This window comes from Rhizophagus irregularis, chromosome 10 (genome assembly GCF_026210795.1).
Source record: "Rhizophagus irregularis chromosome 10, complete sequence".
NCBI classification, from domain to species: domain Eukaryota; kingdom Fungi; phylum Glomeromycota; class Glomeromycetes; order Glomerales; family Glomeraceae; genus Rhizophagus; species Rhizophagus irregularis.
Window position 1 is genome coordinate 3,574,926 of NC_089438.1, and position 19,313 is coordinate 3,594,238.

Sequence of the window (19,313 nt, forward strand, 5' to 3'; positions counted from 1 at the left end):
GCTAATTTTGGAGTACTAGTAGTGTAAATTTGCTGATTCTCATCCAATATTTTGACTCTACAGCCCATACAGCCTTACCATTAAGTTTCTCATATAACCTGCTAATCAGCCATTTAAACCCATCCAATTATAAAGCTAAAATTCAAGTTAAATAATAAAGAGTATGTAAATATTTTTTTAATAAAATTATAGAAGTAGTCAATAACAAAGTTTAAATTTTTTTAATTAAACTGGTTATATTATATAAATTTTTTCATTTTAACTAAATTTAGGCTGGCATTATGAATCTGGCCAGAATAGGACCCAGAAATATATATAAAAGGGTCAGGTTTGAGTTTGCGTATTTTGAACTAAAAAAGTCATGAAAATCTTTCCTTTTTTAGATAATTTTTGATAATGCCAGTCAGACTTTTATTTCCTATTATAGTAACCGACTGGCATTATCATAATTCCGGCCCTGAAAAAATGCGTACAGCTCATAGTAAAAAATTTTTTTCATCACCTGACCCCTATATATATATTTCTGGGTCCTGCCAGAATTAATAAAATTTTGGCTAGGATTATGAATTATTGATTTGCAAACTTATCCTAATTTAATTAATTTTGGCTAACATTATATACATATATTGTATATTTAAAGAGAATATTGTATTGCAAAATTTTTTTTACCAATCTTAATGAAAAAATTTGCTTTCTTTTTTTGTGACATTGTCAATAACTGTTAAAAAGATATATTATAATTTTATTAAATTAATACTTTTGCAAAATAATAATTAAAATTAATAATAAATTTCCATTTATATATAAGGTATTTAAATAATAAATTTTCAAAAAATGTTTTTATACAAAATAAATAAAAATACATTTGCTATAATATTTTTTTAAAAGTTAACTTTATTTTAAAACCTTTTCTAATTTATATTATATATTTAAAAAATATATAAATATTATATAATTATATAATAAGAATTATTAAAATAAAAATCAAAAAAAAAGATAAATAAATAAAAAAGTAATAAAAATAACTTTATTAAACTACACCACTGATGCTCAACACCATAGTATGTATTTTCATGAAAACTATGGCTTAAACTAAGTAGTCACTCTAATTAAAATTATTCAATATCCCTGAAGTGGTCAGAAAAAGTTTACTTAATACTATTTTTTTTATATCACAGATGTTGCAAAATAAAAAAAAATTGAAAAACTAAGAAAAATATATGTGAAGTATATACTGTACTATAGCATTAAATATTGCAATATGAATTAATATTTTATTAATGGAAACATCTTAATTAGACTATTAATAATACAAAATAAAAAAATTATATAATAAATAAAAATAATTAATACATATAATGTCAGTGGTGTAATTTAATAAATTTATAATTTTTAAATTTAAAATACTAAAATAAAATTAAAAACAATTAAAATTAAATATTAAATAAAAATGAAATTATAAATTTAAGATAAAGATACTGGGTTTTTTTTCAAATATGTCACATGATGTGAAGGTATTTTTTAAAAAAATTTTTTGCAAACATATTTATTCAAAATGATCTTATTTAATCAAATTTTATTTGCAAATATTAAAATTTAAGTGACACATTTACAATTTTAAAGAAAAAATCACCGTATTTATTTTTAATGAAGTGATACAAATAAAAAAAACAATAACAATAAATAAAAAAGATAAGTAGATTACAATGATCAAGGAGAAAGATGCTAATAAAAAAATGAAATAACAATGGAATAATGGAAAGTAATAGAAGATGAAAGGGAGTAAAAAAGAGTAATGAGAAGTTTAGGAAACAAAAAGGAGAAATAGGACATGATGAGAGATAAAAAGTAGTGATGGGAGACGAAGAGTAGTGATGGGAGATGAAAAAAAGTGATGGGAGACGATGAGGAGTGATGGGAGGTAAAAAGGTGTGATGGGAGATGAAAAGAAGTGATGGGAGACGAAAAGAAGTGATGGAAGATGAAGAGGAGTGATGGGAGACGAAAAGAAGTGATGGAAGATGAAGAGGAGTGATGGGAGACGAAAAGAAGTGATGGGAGACAAAGAGGAGTGAAGAGGAGTGATGAGAGACGAAAAGAAATGATGGAAAGATGAAGAGGAGCGATGGGAGACGAAAAGGAGTGATGAGAGACAAAAAAGAAGTAAACAGGAGAGAAAAAGAGATAATGTAAAATGAAAGATGTAATAGAAAATAATGGGAGACGAACAAAAAATAAAAAAATGATCATGATAGGAGGTTGGGTAATGATAGGAAACCAAGTAAAAAAATAAAACCATAAAGTAAAAAAAAATGAAGTTAGTAAGAAACGAAATATAAGATAGAAACGAAATAAAAAATAAAAAAAATGAGTAACAAAACGTAAAGTGAAAACAACTGAACCTTAATTGCAGAACCGGAAGGACTAAAGGACCTAAAAATAATGAAATAGAGTTAGTAAGAAACAAAGTGTAAGCAGAATGTAAGGTAGAAATAAAAATATAAGAAAAGAAAAACACCTTGAGACCGAAAGAACCGAGGAAACCTATACTGAAAACGAGATTCGATAAACATGACACGATCATGTGGCCAATCTGCCAATCAAAAATATTAATTTGTCACGTGATCGAAGACCCAGGCGATGTTTAGAATAAATTAAAAAAGTATGCTAATATAAATCAAAAAAGAATTACCCTTAAAATAAATAAATCAAAAAAGAATACTATTAATTATATTAATTAAAAAAAGAAAATATAGTATTATAAAATAAAAATAAAAATTTAAAAAAAAATCTGAAACCATATATTAAGAATAAAATTAAAAAAAAATTAAATCAATTACATTAATAAAAATTTTCCCAATAAATTTTCCAAAAAAAAATTTCAAGCCAAAATTCTCAATATTCTTATTTAAAAAAATTATTTTCAATAAAATTTCCTATTAAAGGACTTTTAAACGAAATTCTCCATCAAAAACCTTTCAACCAACAAAATTGTCAAAAGAAACTCTTCTATTAAAGAAAAATTTTCCAATGAAATTCTTATCAAAAAAAAAAAAAAATATCCCCTATTAAAGAAAAATTTCTAATAGAAATCCTCCATCAAAAAACATTTTCCCTATTAAAAAAGATTCTTATTAAAAAAAATCTCAAAAAAATTACTACATCAAAAAAAACTTCCCTATTAGTATAACAAACAATAATTATTTTCTTGATGAAAAAAAATTCTTTACCGAAATTCTATATCAAAAAAAAAAATCTCCCCCGTTAAAAAATTTCTAACGAAATAATCTATCAAAAAAAATCTTTCCTATTCTCTAACGAAATTCTCCATCAAAAATATTTTCACCTAGTATTAAAAAAAATTCTCAAAAGAAATTCTTTATCAAAAAAAAAATCTCCCCGTTAAAAAATTTTCTAACAAAATTTATCAAAAAAAAAACCTTCCCTATTAAAAATTCTCTAATGAATTTTCTATAAAGAAATATTTTTTAATATATAAATACTTTTTTTTGTTATGAATTGTACGCCATATAAAATAGCATGATTTGCTTAATGTTACACACAAAATAATTTTAATATGAAAATGATCTGCATGTGACATTTCCAGTGACTGTTAATAACTGAACTAAAATGTAAGCGAAAATATTTACATGATATCATGCATACTTTGATATTATCGAATGAAGGCTGTATAGTAAAATTTGTTACCATATATAATAGAAAGTGTTATATAACTAGTACAAACCAAGGTTAAAGTATCACAAAATATAAATTCTTCAGGTAGCTGAATATGTTATTAAATTAAAAATTGTATATCCCGTTTGTTCATATGTAAATGATTCTGAGAATGGTTACCTTATTTTGACCCTGTTTTTGACGCTAAGGAGGAGCAAACGAAGCTAAATGGAAGAAAACCTGTAAAAAAAAAGTCGAACCGTGTTTTAAATAAATTCCATCTTTTTTCCGTAAAAGGCTCATATTTCCGGAATTAATAACCTAATATCACGGAATTTATCGAACCATTTACATTTTGGAGTTTTTACGATGACCCGATATATCCCAGATTTTGACCCAGATTGACCCGGATGTGTTTAACTCTGGCCAAATTATAATATCGGCCGGAATTAACCTAGTAGTTAAAAAATAGTAGAAATAAAAATACTAGAACTTAATAAAATTTTAAATACACAGTTTAATTTAATTATTTATTAAATTTATTTATAAAAAAACTATTCTTGTTGTTAAGTTCTTTAGATTAATTAGTTATATTTGTATTGTCATGTAAATTTTATATTAATTGTATGATCATTATTTGTAGATCAATTTTTTTGATATTACTAAAAAATTAAAAAATTCGAATAACTCGGAGTTAACTATGCTCAGGTCGAGTTAAGGGTTGAGTTATAAAAAATATGTAACCGGACCACTTATGAGACTTGCTCTCCAAACCCGACTCGAGTTGACCCTGTAGAAGCACTAGATCAAATTAAATTAACAAAGCAATATAAAATATATAAATTTGGTTTTTCAGAAAAGGTTATTATTATTATCATAAACTGAAGTGTTGTAGTTAATATTATTAATAAATTGGTCGCGTATGTGACTAATAAAATTTTTGCTTTATTTTAAGATTATACCACAGCATAGTACAACGTTCACATGCTTAGTTAATAGTAAATAATTGTATTACAGGATCAGACCTAAAAGAGATAAGTGACATGTTGTGTAATATTTAATATTCTACGCCCATTATTTTATGCAGATCTGAAAATGGGATTTTAGAAAATCTTTAAAAACAAAATATTTCAATGAATAATGAGAATTTTATGAATGAATTGGCGAGTATTTGGCGTGATATTCTTATCATTGTAAATATTGTTGATTTTCAAAACAAGCTAATAGTAAACGTAAAACAAGAGGGGCTCTTATTTTATTTTATTTTTTTTGAATTGAATTTAGTAATATAAAGGATTTACTTTTGATTAATAAAAATTTTTGAATGTTTCGCGTAACATAAATTGAAATTTTATACTTTCGTTGGTTTTAAAATTATTGAAACGAAATGATCAGCAATCATATGATATATTAGTAATCAAAATGGGATAATTTTATATAGAATCGAGCACGTTATATGCACAAATACACATTACCACTTTTATTAAAATTTACTCTAATACGTCAAATTTTTAGAGAAATATGTAAACACTCACTTTATTACTTTAAATAGATAAAGAGCAACCTTCATTGCATGAAATTCCTAATTTCCCTTAATATAGATTTTTTGTGGCTTTCTGTAATTCAAAAAAAGTTGTGATTTCAACAGCTAAAGGTAATAATATTTTAAATTCATTTCCTTGATCCTCACATCCAATCTTTTTGACTTTATTTGACACACATCAATACTGTAGAAGGCATTATTTTATTTTTATTATTTTTTTAAAAAATTTTTTATAAATCTAATTTTTTATGATCTAATTTTTATTTGTTTGTCGTAAAAAAAAATGATCCGCACTTTACAAATATAAATTTACCAATCAAATTATTTTATGATATAATTTTATGGAAATTCACAATCTTATTTTTAAAGATTTTTTATTATCATTCTTTTTATATTATTTATTAAAAAAAAAAAGTATAAAAAGAACTTTGATGTGGCGGGTTTGGTGTTATATTTAGTATTAATAAACGAATGAAATGTTGTTAACGTTAACATTTTGTCCTTTTTTGTATGCTGATCATTTTTCCATTGTTTAGTATTTTCAATAAAAATATCTATAAATGTAATCTTAACTATTGTTGACGTACAAAATTCTAAATCCAGCCCGTTAAAACAATATATAAATAATCATTTATTTTATTACAAAATAAATAAATAAAGTGTTAGTTACATCTTGTCATACTTTATTCTTTATTTAAATATTGATCATAAGGCATTTTTTTCACAATGTCTTCTGTGGGTCAATGCACGTAAAATTACCTAAAATCGGGTTCCTTCTAAATCATAATTAGCTTATAACGTAGGGAACAAATTAATTAGAATCATCTGATAGTAATCATTGAAAATTTATGGTATCTATATAAATTTTCCCATTTAATATTATCATTTTATTGTTATTTTATTATTTACACGATATTATTTTGACTTGTATAAAGTTTCTGACAAAATTGATCGACCATATAATTATGGTTTATGGCCTAGACCCTTCCCCTTTCTAATTATTATTGGTGCTACGGGATTAACCAAAGTAATATGTTAATGATTTGACGATCAATGTCAACTGACAGATAAATGATGCATGCATTGTACATAAATGGAAATTAGGCTTTGCTTCCGATTCACTCGAGGAAAATGGAATATTCATATAATTCGGATATGTTTATATAAATCCAAACATAAAGTTTTTTATATTAACTAATTTATACCTTGATTTGATCAAAAATGTTTAGTGCATAGCAGATCAATTAAAAATCATTATGAACTTTCAATGCATTCCTAGATTCGTCTTTCATTTGAGAAAAAAATGACAATGTGATAATATATTAGCATTTTTTAATGGTTAACTTGAATAAAGATAGATTTTAGATATATTCAATGGGTCCGTTCTTAGTTGAATGGTTGAGTTTGGAAAAATATTACTAATATAAGGATAGACGGCGGGTTTTTTTGATATTGATAATCAGTCCTATCATGTTACTAATAAATAATAAATAAATCTTCATTTTTTTCTTTTTTTAAAAAAAAAATCATTTTCATTACGCTCTTAAATGATATTTTGTCATAATTTTTTACAATGTCTTTGGATACATTTAGAAACGAGATCCTTTCAAACTCTGACGAGGGTCGAGTTCAAGTCAATCAAAGAGATTTAATTGATAAGATTTTAGCTCGGTAAATCGTTAACTCTTACGTAATACAATGACATTATTATTCACTGTTTAGCTAAAAAAAAAAAATTATCTTTTTAGATACTCTTGTAAATTTGTAATATTCCGAGAATTAATGCAAAATTCTGGTAAAATATTTATTCTTTATATATTCAATTCATAATTTATACAAAAAAAAAAAATTTAATTATTTTCGTTTACGTACTTTAATAAAGATGATGCGGAATCATCAAGTGCTAAAATTATTTTTGAAACCAATGGTAATAAGATTACAAGAATAATATTTAAAAATAATGGATTCGCTTTTAGACCTGAAGATTGGGAACGCTTAGTGAGAATTGCTGAAGGAAATCCTGATGAACAAAAGGTAAAATAATAATAATAATAATTTTATATTCATATCAACTTTTTTTTAATTAAATAATTTTTATCACTTTTATTGATAAAATTTCCTTTTTATAACATTAATAGATAGGAGCTTTTGGCGTAGGATTTTATTCATTGTTTGCTGTTACAGAAAATCCATTGTAAGTATTTTATTTTTCTCTTTTACTCACCGTAATAAATAATAATAACGTTAATATTTACTAGTGTTTCTTCTGGCGGACAAGGTATGGCTTTTTATTGGCGTGGAAAACAAATATTCACGAAACAAGGACCAATTGACGATGGTGATGACAAAGGTTGGACAACATTTTTGATGGACACTAGGGAACCTTTAGTGGTAAATATTGCTTAAACATAATTAAACATAATTATATATAAAATATATCATGATATTTATCCCCTTTTTTATCGTTAATTAGATACCGAATATTGAAGAACTCTCAAAGTTCTTGGTCAATTCATTGGTAAGTTAGTTATATAATATCGCTAACTGGTATTATTTAATTTTATTAATATTATATTTCTTCCATAACAATAATAGGGGTTTACGGATAACCTTAAAGAAATCTCAATGTATATTGATAATAAATTAGTAATAAAACTATCAAAGAAAATGCAAGATCCGGAATCGATTGATATTACATCTAGGTTTAATACATTTTCTTCAAAAAATATGTTTAATCTCACATCGGTAGATCTTAGATGTGTCCAACTAGACGTTGAAAGATTACTTCTACCAAAAAAAATAAATATAAAACATCTTCGCTCAGATGAGTATAATACGGAGGAAGCTTCTGCAATATTTAGAATTGCCAAAGGAAGTTTGAACGTTAAGATTAGTAAAGAATTTTCAGCAAAAATGGGACGAATAACTAAGAAAAGTCCACCAAATAATACATCCATCCAAATGATTTTTACTGAATTTGATGAACGTAATACATCCAAAGATTATTATAAGAATCTTTCTCCTATATTTGAAGATTTAATTTCATATCCTGAACAAGGAAAAATATATATTGGTTTCCCAACTAATCAAACAACCGGTTCTAGTTCTCACTTAGCAGCTCGTGTGATTCCTACTGTAAGTATATTTTAACTTATATAGACCATGATTTATTAAATGTTAGCATTATCTTAACATAATTATGCTCTTCTAGATGGAACGAGAGTTGATTGATTTTGCTGAACAAACATTAGCTGAATATAACATTGAAATGTTATGTCTAGGAGGAACATTGAGCAGAATTTTATACGAATATGAAATGGCTCAAATGTCGAACTTCTGTAATGAGATTATCAGTTCCAATATTGAAAACAATGAAGAATATGAAGAAACAAAACAGCCTAAAAAGCGTGCACCTGAGCCAAAAATGAAAAGATCGTTATATAGATGGCTTACAAAACGTTTCAAATCCAGTAATCATGCTAATTACACTCCAACCATGCAATTAACATCTTCTCACCGTCAATTGTTGGAAAAATGGGCAGCACATGCGATAACACACTTTACATACAATGCAAGTACTCCGAATGTACGAGTTTCCGAAATAGCAGAAAAACAATTTTTTAATTGTTTGGAACAGAACTTGCTTATTTTATCAACAAACGGTGTCCATCCAATAACTGATGTTCGCTTACCTAATCCAGAAATGGCAGGATTCATAAAGACAGTTCCACTTGTTCCAAAAAATTTGTTGGAACAATGTGAAACATTTTTTAATAAAGCCAAAGGTGCAAATTTTATAACAGAGTTAAGTTTTGAGGATGTTCTGGTTGAACTAAAAAGTCGAGCACTTTCTGAAGAAGAAATAATTAAACTTTTAAAATGGTGGATTTCTTATCTATCAAAGGGAAATCCATATGACACGCGGCTTTTAACATTTACACAATTCGGTGACAGTTCTCAAACACTAGATACAATTAAATTTTATTTGAATCCACACAAAATTTCCTCAGATATTGACATTCCATTTGAAGTAATACCATATATTATTTCTAAAAATTTCACTCAGCAAGAGCTTACGAATGGTTTGAAATGGAAAGAATTACCATTGGTTAATTGGGCAAACTTTATTGTCAATGATCCTGGATTAGAAACAGACCCTAAATTTGCTGAAAAAATTCATCATGTTTTGGCAAAAAATTTAGAAAGTATTCCACAACAAGATAAAGAAACTATTCGTCTATCATTTATTGCAAAAAGATGTATACCAACTAAATTTGGAATGAAATTTCCTAATGAATCTTATTTCGAAGATGTTAATCTATTTCCTAACTTGCCAACGATAAAATTTCAAAACTCCACATCGGGTATTCGATTTTTGATGGGACACTTTGGAGTTCGTAAGGTAATGATAATTCATTATGGATTTCCGATAATTTTAGAGAATTTTTTTTTAAAAACAATTAATTAAATTAATTATATAGATTGTAGAATTAAAACTCATTCTTGAACGACTTGTCAATCAAGAAGATTGTAACTTTGTTGGAGTTGTAAAATATCTTGCTTCAATATATGATGAACTCAAAGATAATGAAAAGAATATATTAAAAAACGAATCAATATGGCCTAAAGAAGATTTATTAGGTTCACAAACAACTAAAAAAATTCAACGTTTTGTTGCCAGAGATTTATATGTACCTATAAGATCACTTCGTGAACTTGGTTTATCTATAATTGATTGGAATGCAGAATGGTCTAATAGCTCAAAAGGAGGTAGTATAACTAACTATTATTTAATTTGTTTGTTTATCTTATCAAGTTATACATATTTAATTAATTAAAATTTATAGGAAAATTTTTAATTGAATTGGGTTTACAAGAATATCCCAAACTCGAAACAATTCTTAACCTGGCGGTATTTTCAAATGATCCTAAAATTCGAGAATTAGCTCTTAAATATTTTATTGATAATTATGATAAATATTCCGTACATTACAAACCTGCTGAAATTAATATTGCATTTTTACCTTGTTCAACATTCAATACTTACGCAAAACCTTCGGAGTGTTTTACTAATGATAGATGCATAATAATGAATTTCAAAGTTATACGTGAAGATTTACGTTCTAAAGCAGAAAAATTTGGTATTCAACAACATCCTAATCATGATAAACTCGTAAAGAGGTTAACTGAGAATCCACCACAAGGTGAAAATAACGCAATGAAAGTTTTTGAATATTTGTATTCACGACAACACGACTTTACCGATGCTGATTGGAATATTCTTAACAATTCCGAATTTATTCCAATAAAAAATGAGAACAAACATATAAAACCACGTGATTGTTTCTTTAAACTTAAGGATGAAAAGTAAGTACTCTTCAAATATAACTCTCTTTTTTTAATAAAAATTTTATAGATACTTTAACAACAATTATTATTGATTATTATTTAGATTGAATGAGTTTTTTCTTTGTGTTGATTTTGGAACAAAGGCCAATGAATTTCTGTCCAAATGTGGTGTTAAAAAGCAAACTTCAAATGATTTTGCCGAAATAAAAGTTGATCCATCACATAAATTATGGAAGTTATATGTAGAAAAATTTCCAGTCATCCTAGAAAACATTAATCCAAACCTTGAAAAAATTCTCAACTTGGCAGCTCCTCCTACCGATCTTAAATTACGTACAACGGCTCTTAAATATTTTATTGACAACTTTGATAGAAAATACGTTGGAGTTTACAATCCAGGAACGGTCAATATTGCATTTTTACCTTGCTCAAATTCCAATGCTTATGCAAGTCCTTCAGATTGCTTTATTAATGATGAATGTATGATAATGAATTTCCAAATTATACGTAAAGATTTACGTTCTAAAGCAGAAAAATTTGGTGTCCAACAAAATCCTGATTATAAAAAACTCACAGAAAAGTTAATTGAGAATCCACCACAAAATAAAAATGAGGCAAAAAAAGTTTTTGAATATTTGAATAAATTTAATTATAATTGGAATACACTTATAAATTCTCAATTTATTCCAATTCAAGATGAAAATAGTCCCAATAACAAATATATCAAGCCAAATGACTGTTTCTTTAAACTTAAAGATGATATGTATGTACTTTTTAAATACAAATATTTTTTTAACGAAAGTTGCATGTTTTTTAAAAATTATATATATATTTCTTCTTTTTTTTTTAGCTTGAATGAATTCTTTCTCTGTGTTGATTTTGGTACAAAGGCCAATAGATTCTTAGCTAAATGTGGCATTAAAGAACCATCATCATATGATTTTGCAGGATTATCAGTTGATCCATCACATAAATTGTGGAAGTTATATGTAGAAAAGTATCCTGTCATCCTAGAAAAAATTAATCCAAATCTCGAAAAAATTCTCAAACTGGCAGCCCCTCCCATTAATCCTAAATTACGTGCAATGGCTCTTAAATATTTTATTGACAATTTTAAAAAAAAATACGTTAAAAATTATAAACCAGAAGAAATCAATATTACATTTTTACCTTGCTCAAATTCCGATACTTGTGCAAAGCCCTCAGATTGCTTTATTAATGATGAATGTAAAATAATGGGATTCAAAATTATACGTGAAGATTTACGTTCTAAAGCAGTGGATTTTGGTATTCATCAAAATCCTAATTGTGCAAAACTTATAGAGAGGTTAACTGAGAATCCACCAAAAAGTGATGATGTGGCAAAAAAAGTTTTTGAATATTTGAATACACAACAAAAATGTTTTGTTAATTCTGATTGGAAGAAGCTTGAAAATTTGAAGTTTATTCCGATTCAATATGAAAGTCAACCTAATAAACTTTTTAATCCACGTGAATGCTTCTTTAAACTCAAAGAAGAAAGGTATGTACTTTTTGAAAATTTTTTTAATAAATATCTTTTGTTTTCTTAAAGAAAATATTTTCCCTTTTTTTAGCTTAAATAATTTCTTTCCATGTGTTGATCTTGGTACAAAGGCCAATGAATTTTTGGCTAAATGTGGCGTTAGAGAACCATCATCATATGATTTTGCCGAAATATCGGTTGATCCATCACATGAATTGTGGAAGTTATATGTAGAAAAATATCCAGTCATCCTAGAAAAAATTAATCCAAATCTCGAAAAAATTCTCAAACTGGCAACTCCTCCTACCAATCCTAAATTACATGCAATGGCTCTTAAATATTTTGTTGACAATTTTGATAAAAAATACGTTGAAAATTATAAACCAGAAGAAATCGATATTGCATTTTTACCTTGCTCAAATTCTAATTCTTATGCAAAGCATTCAGAATGTTTTATTAATGATGAATGTAAGATAATGGGATTCAATATTATACGTCAAGATTTACGTTCTAAGGCAGGAGATTTTGGAGTTCGTCAAAATCCTAATCGTGTAAAAATCATAAATAAGTTAATTGAGAACCCTCCAAAAAATGTAAATGTGGCAAAAAAAGTTTTTGAATATTTGAATACACAACAAAAAGGTTTTATTGATTCTGATTGGAAGATGCTTAAAGATTTAGAATTTATTCCAATTCAACATGACAAACTTATTAAACCACGTGACTGTTTTCTTAAACTCAAAGAAGAAAGGTATGTACTTTTAAAAAATTTTTTTTTTAATGAAAGTCTTTTATTTTATTTTATTTTATTTTTAAAAAAATATTTACTTTTTTTTCAGCTTAAATAATTTCTTTACATATATTGATTTTGGTACAAAGGCCAATGAATTTTTGGCTAAATGTGGCGTTAGAGAACCATCTTCAAATGATTTTGCCGAAATATCAGTTGATCCATCACATGAATTGTGGAATTTATATGTGGAAAAATATCCGATCATCCTAGAAAAAATTAATCCAAATCTCGTAAAAATTCTCAAACTGGCAACTCCTCCTACCAATCCTAAATTACATGCAATGGCTCTTAAATATTTTGTTGACAATTTTGATAAAAAATACGTTAAAAATTATAAACCAGAAGAAATCGATATTGCATTCTTACCTTGTTCAAATTCTAATTCTTATGCAAAGCATTCAGAATGTTTTATTAATGATGAATGTAAGATAATGGGATTCAATATTATACGTCAAGATTTACGTTCTAAAGCAGGAGATTTTGGAGTTCGTCAAAATCCTAATCGTGTAAAAATCATAAATAAGTTAATTGAGAACCCTCCAAAAAATGTAAATGTGGCAAAAAAAGTTTTTGAATATTTGAATACACAACAAAAGGGTTTTATTGATTCTGATTGGAAGATGCTTAAAGATTTAGAATTTATTCCAATTCAACATGACGAACTTATTAAACCACGTGACTGTTTCCTTAAACTCAAAGAAGAAAGGTATGTACTTTTTTAAAAAATTTTTTTTTAATGAATATCTTTTATTTTATTTTTTCTTTTTAAAAAAAAACTATTTCCCCTTTTTTTTAGCTTGAGTAATTTCTTTACATATGTTGATTTTGGTACAAAAGCCAATGAATTTTTGGCTAAATGTGGCGTTAGAGAACCATCTTCATATGATTTTGCCGAAATATCAGTTGATCCATCACATAAATTGTGGAATTTATATGTGGAAAAATATCCGATCATACTAGAAAAAATTAATCCAAATCTCGAAAAAATTCTCAACCTGGCAGCCCCTCCTACCAATTCTAAATTTCGTGTAATGGCAATTAAATATTTTATTGACAACTTTGATAAAAAATATGCTAAGGTTTATAAACCAGAAAAAATCAATATTGCATTTATACCTTGCTCAAATTTCGATGCTTGTACAAAGCCTTCGGATTGCTTTACTAATTATAGATGCATGATAATGAATTTTAAAATTATACATGAAGATTTACGTTCTAAAGCGGGAAAATTTGGTGTTTGTCAAAATCCTAATCGTGCAAAACTCATAAATAGGTTAATTGAGAGCCCACCAAGTAATACAAATGTGGCAAAAGAAGTTTTTGATTATTTGAATACACAACAAGAAAGTTTTACTGATTCCGATTGGAAGAAGCTTGAAAATGTAAAATTTATTCCTATTCAATCTGCTAACAAACTTGTTAGTCCACGTGACTGTTTTCTCAAACTCAAAGAGGAAAGGTATGTACTTTTTGAACGCAAATATTTTTAATGAATATCTTTTTTTTTAAATAGAAAAATATTTTCTTTTTTTTTAGTTTGGATAATTTCTTTCTATGGGTTGATTTTGGTACAAAGGCCAATGAATTTTTAGCCAAATGTGGCGTCAAAAAACCATCCTCGTATGATTTTTCCAAAATATCAGTTGATCCATCACATAAATTATGGAATTTATATTTAGAAAATTATTTGAAAATTTTAACAAAAATTAATCCCGACCTCAAAACAATTCTCAACCTGGCAGCAAAATCAAATTATCCTAAAATTCGGGAGTTAGCTTTCAAGTATTTTATTGATAATTTTTATAGTAAATATTCAAAGTTTTATAAACCAGAAGAAATCGATGTTGCATTTTTACCTTGCTCAAATTCTAATTTTTATGCAAAGCATTCGGAATGTTTTATTAATGATAAATGCAAGTCAATTGGATTCAAAATTATACGTGAAGATTTACGTTCTAAAGCAGGAGATTTTGGTGTTCGTCAAAATCCAAATCGTGAAGAACTCATAAATGGGTTAACTGAGAACCCACCAAAAAGTGTAAATGTGGCAAAAGAAGTCTTTGAATATTTGAATACACAACAAGAAGGTTTTACTGATTCTGATTGGAAGAAGCTTGAAAATGTCAAATTTATTCTGATTCAATCTACTAACAAATTTGTTAGTCCACGTGACTGTTTTCTCAAACTCAAAGAAGGAAGGTATGTACTTTTTGAACGCAAATATTTTTATTGAATATCTTTAAATATCTTTTTTTTAATAGAAAATATTTTCTTTTTTTTTTTAGTTTGGATAATTTCTTTCTATGGGTTGATTTTGGTACAAAGGCCAATGAATTTTTAGCCAAATGTGGCGTCAAAAAACCATCCTCGTATGATTTTTCCAAAATATCAGTTGATCCATCACATAAATTATGGAATTTATATTTAGAAAATTATTTGAAAATTTTAACAAAAATTAATCCCGACCTCAAAACAATTCTCAACCTGGCAGCAAAATCAAATTATCCTAAAATTCGGGAGTTAGCTTTCAAGTATTTTGATGATAATTTTTATAGTAAATATAAAAAGTTTTATAAACCAGAAGAAATCGATGTTGCATTTTTACCTTGCTCAAATTCTAATTTTTATGCAAAGCATTCGGAATGCTTCATTAATGATAAATGCAAATCAATTGGATTCAAAATTATACGTGAAGATTTACGCTCTAAAGCAAGAGATTTTGGTGTTCGTCAAAATCCTAATCGTGAAGAACTCATAAAAGGGTTAACTGAAAACCCACCAAAAAATGTAAATGTGGCAAAAGAAGCCTTTGAATATTTGAATACACAGCAAGGAGGTTTTACTGATTCTGATTGGAAGAAGCTTGAAAATGTCAAATTTATTCTGATTCAATCTACTAACAAATTTGTTAGTCCACGTGACTGTTTTCTCAAACTCAAAGAAGGAAGGTATGTACTTTTTGAACGCAAATATTTTTATTGAATATCTTTGAATATCTTTTTTTAATAGAAAATATTTTTTTTTTTTTAGTTTGGATAATTTCTTTCTATGGGTTGATTTTGGTACAAAGGCCAATGAATTTTTAGCCAAATGTGGCGTCAAAAAACCATCCTCGTATGATTTTTCCAAAATAACAGTTTATCCATCACATAAATTTTGGAATTTATATTTAGAAAATTATTTGAAAATTTTAACAAAAATTAATCCCAACCTTGAAACAATTCTCAACCTGGCAGCAAGTCCAATTTATCCTAAAATCCGGGAGATGTCTCTCAAATACTTTGTTGATAATTTTTATAGTAAATATTCAAAGTTTTATAAACCAGAAGAAATTGATATTGCATTTTTACCTTGCTCAAATTCTAATTCTTATGCAAAGCATTCGGAATGTTTTATTAATGATAAATGCAAGTCAATTGGATTCAAAATTATACGTGAAGATTTACGTTCTAAAGCAGGAGATTTTGGTGTTCGTCAAAATCCTAATCGTGTAGAACTCATAAATAGGTTAACTGAGAACCCACCAAAAAATTTAAATGTAGCAAAAGAAGTTTTTGATTATTTGAATACACAACAAGAAAGTTTTACTAATTCTGATTGGAAGAAGCTTAAAGATTTCAAATTTATTCCAATTCAACCTAACAAACTCGTTAAATCACGTGACTGTTTTCTTAAACTCAAAGAAGAAAGGTATGTACTATTTGAACACAAATATTTTTAATGAGTATCTTTTTTTTAATAGAAAAATATTTTTTTTTTTTTTTTAGTTTGAATAAATTCTTTCCATGTGTTGATTTTGGTACAAAGGCCAATGAATTTTTAGCCAAATGTGGCGTCAAAAAACCATCCTCGTATGATTTTTCCAAAATATCAATTGATCCATCACATAAATTATGGAATTTATATTTAGAAAATTATTTGAAAATTTTAACAAAAATTAATCCCGACCTTGAAACAATTCTTAACCTGGCAGCATATCCAATTTATTCTAAAATTCGGGAGTTATCTCTCAAATATTTTATTGACAATTTTTATAGTAAATATTCAAAGTTTTATAAACCAGAAGAAATCGATGTTGCATATTTACCTTGTTCAAATTCTAATTCTTATGCAAAGCATTCAGAATGTTTTATTAATGATAAATGTAAGATAATGGGATTCAATATTATACGTCAAGATTTACGTTCTAAGGCAGGAGAATTTGGTGTTCGTCAAAATCCTAATCGTGAAGAACTCATAAAAGGGTTAACTGAGAACCCACCAAAAAATAAAAATAAGGCCAAAGAAATTTTTGAATATTTGAATACACAACAAGAAAGTTTTACTGATTCTGATTGGAAGAAGCTTAAAGATTTCGAATTTATTCCAATTCAATATGAAAGTAAACTTAAAAAAAATATTAATGTCGACCTTATCAAACCACGTGACTGTTACCTTAAATTTAATGATAAAAGGCAAGTACCTTAATATATTTTTTTTACCTAATTATATATATGAATTTATTCATCTATTTATTTATTTATTTATTAGATTGAATGATTTCCTTCGGTGTGTTGATTTTGGAACAAATGCTAATAAATTTTTGGCCAAATGTGGTGTTAATTACGATTTATTATTTGAAGACGCTCACCGATTGCTGTTTAAATCATCACGTGAATTGTGGGATTTATGTAAAAAAAATACAAAAAATTATTTGCATATTTTGGAAAAAATTAACGATGTTTATAATAAGTTTCCAGAAAAAAAATTGAACAAAGATGATGTTCTAATTGCTATTAAAACTGATAGTGAAGGAAATAACAATTATTGTATAGCAACAGTAAAGGAAATTTACATAAATGATGATAAAGTATATCATAAAAATCTTAATCCATTTACACCACCTGAAAACTTGCGAGATTTTTATAAGGTATGTGTGTTTAAATTATTTATTCTTATAAATTTTTTTTTTTTTATTGTTCTTAATTTTTTATTCTTTTTTTTCAATTTTTTTTTTTTAGAAACTTGGATGTAGTTCGTTGCATGAATCTGTGACAAAATCCGTGGTTCCATATGGTCCTATTCGAAAAACTAAGTATTCACGACAATTACAAAGAATAATTAGAGAACGAGCGAGCTTACTCTACTTAAATAATTCTGAAGAACACATTAGAAAAGATGAAAAATGGCTTCAAAAGCTAAAAGTTAGAGAGATCGAATATATGGAAACGAGTTATAAGTTAGGATCCATTACAAAGAACGAAAGAAATGATATGACTACCAATATTTCTCAAAAAAGCACGATTTCATGGATTCTTTATGTGACACCTAATTCTAATCTAATTGATATTTCACAACAATTAGTCAATCACATTTTCACATCACATTATCAGAATATTCCTTATTTTAACACGATTTTAACAGCACCTTTATCAAACTTAAAAAATATGGGAATAATTCATCCAAAATTACAAAACGATCAACCACCACAAAGTACATCAAATACATTTTCATCAAAACATAATGAAGATATTTCTTCTGAGAATACACGAGATTTACGAAACTTTTTACAAGTTACCATAAAATCTCGCTATTCTAATTCAGAAAGTAATATTAATAGTATTAAAACTTGTATCGATGAAAATAAAATGAATTACTGTGAAACTATGCCTGGTAATAAGCAACACATAATTTTAAATAAGTTTACTATGAAATTTTTTTTAACTTGACTTATTCATTTTAGGTTATTCAATGCACTGTGTTGGAAATTTACAAAAGATTGAACTTTACGTCCCTACTGACGTCGATCAATCAGAAATCTTGTCTCAATCACGTATTGCCCCATTGAGCCAATTCATATATATGTTAAAAGATCTAGCGGATGTTTTTAAAGTTACACCAAAAGCTATTCACATATTTTATGATAATAGCGTAAACTCAATTGCATTTAATCGTGATGGAGCGTTATTTTTTAATTTAAAATTTTATCTTGAATTACACGAACAAAAATGTAAGACTAAACCAACGATTGACGCTATGACTTTTTGGTTCACGATATATTGTCATGTATTGGCACATAACTTTATTCAACTTCATAATTCCGAATTTGAAGTGAGTGTAAAAAAAAATTTTTTTTTTATTTTTTTTTTTTTAATATAATATTCCGTTTTAATATATATATATATATATTTTTCAATAGTATTATTATTCGTCATTCGCACAAACTTATATACCGGACTTCTTTGAATTAATGAGAAAACGTGAAATCAAGTTCAAAACTTTTAACGTTAAAACCTTTTGGAAAGATTTTAACCGAATTTTAAACCGAAATTAAAAGAAAAATCGAGGGGTAAGTTATTTATACAACAAATATTTCAACGAAAATGTCAATTAAAATTTTCGAATTTCCGCATTTTTTTTTTTAGTCTATTATTTTATGATTTTTTAGTTTTTATATAAATATACAGTAT

General features: G+C 26.6%; 1 protein-coding gene across 1 annotated transcript; it reads left to right on the plus strand.

The window, feature by feature from the left end:
* Positions 1 to 6,791: 6,791 nt before the first annotated feature.
* On the plus strand, positions 6,792 to 19,177 carry OCT59_002258 (uncharacterized protein; the record flags this gene model as incomplete). The annotated part of the gene is made up of 23 exons (XM_066144376.1): positions 6,792 to 6,889; positions 6,967 to 7,013; positions 7,101 to 7,252; positions 7,357 to 7,412; positions 7,477 to 7,609; positions 7,692 to 7,736; positions 7,814 to 8,353; positions 8,430 to 9,620; positions 9,700 to 9,988; positions 10,066 to 10,585; positions 10,671 to 11,330; positions 11,418 to 12,089; positions 12,163 to 12,822; positions 12,911 to 13,570; positions 13,661 to 14,323; positions 14,401 to 15,063; positions 15,150 to 15,812; positions 15,895 to 16,554; positions 16,632 to 17,318; positions 17,395 to 17,773; positions 17,865 to 18,516; positions 18,587 to 18,954; positions 19,043 to 19,177. 23 exons carry the CDS (start codon positions 6,792 to 6,794, stop codon positions 19,175 to 19,177), a joined length of 10,593 nt encoding a protein of 3,530 aa, XP_065995543.1.
* Positions 19,178 to 19,313: the final 136 nt, after the last annotated feature.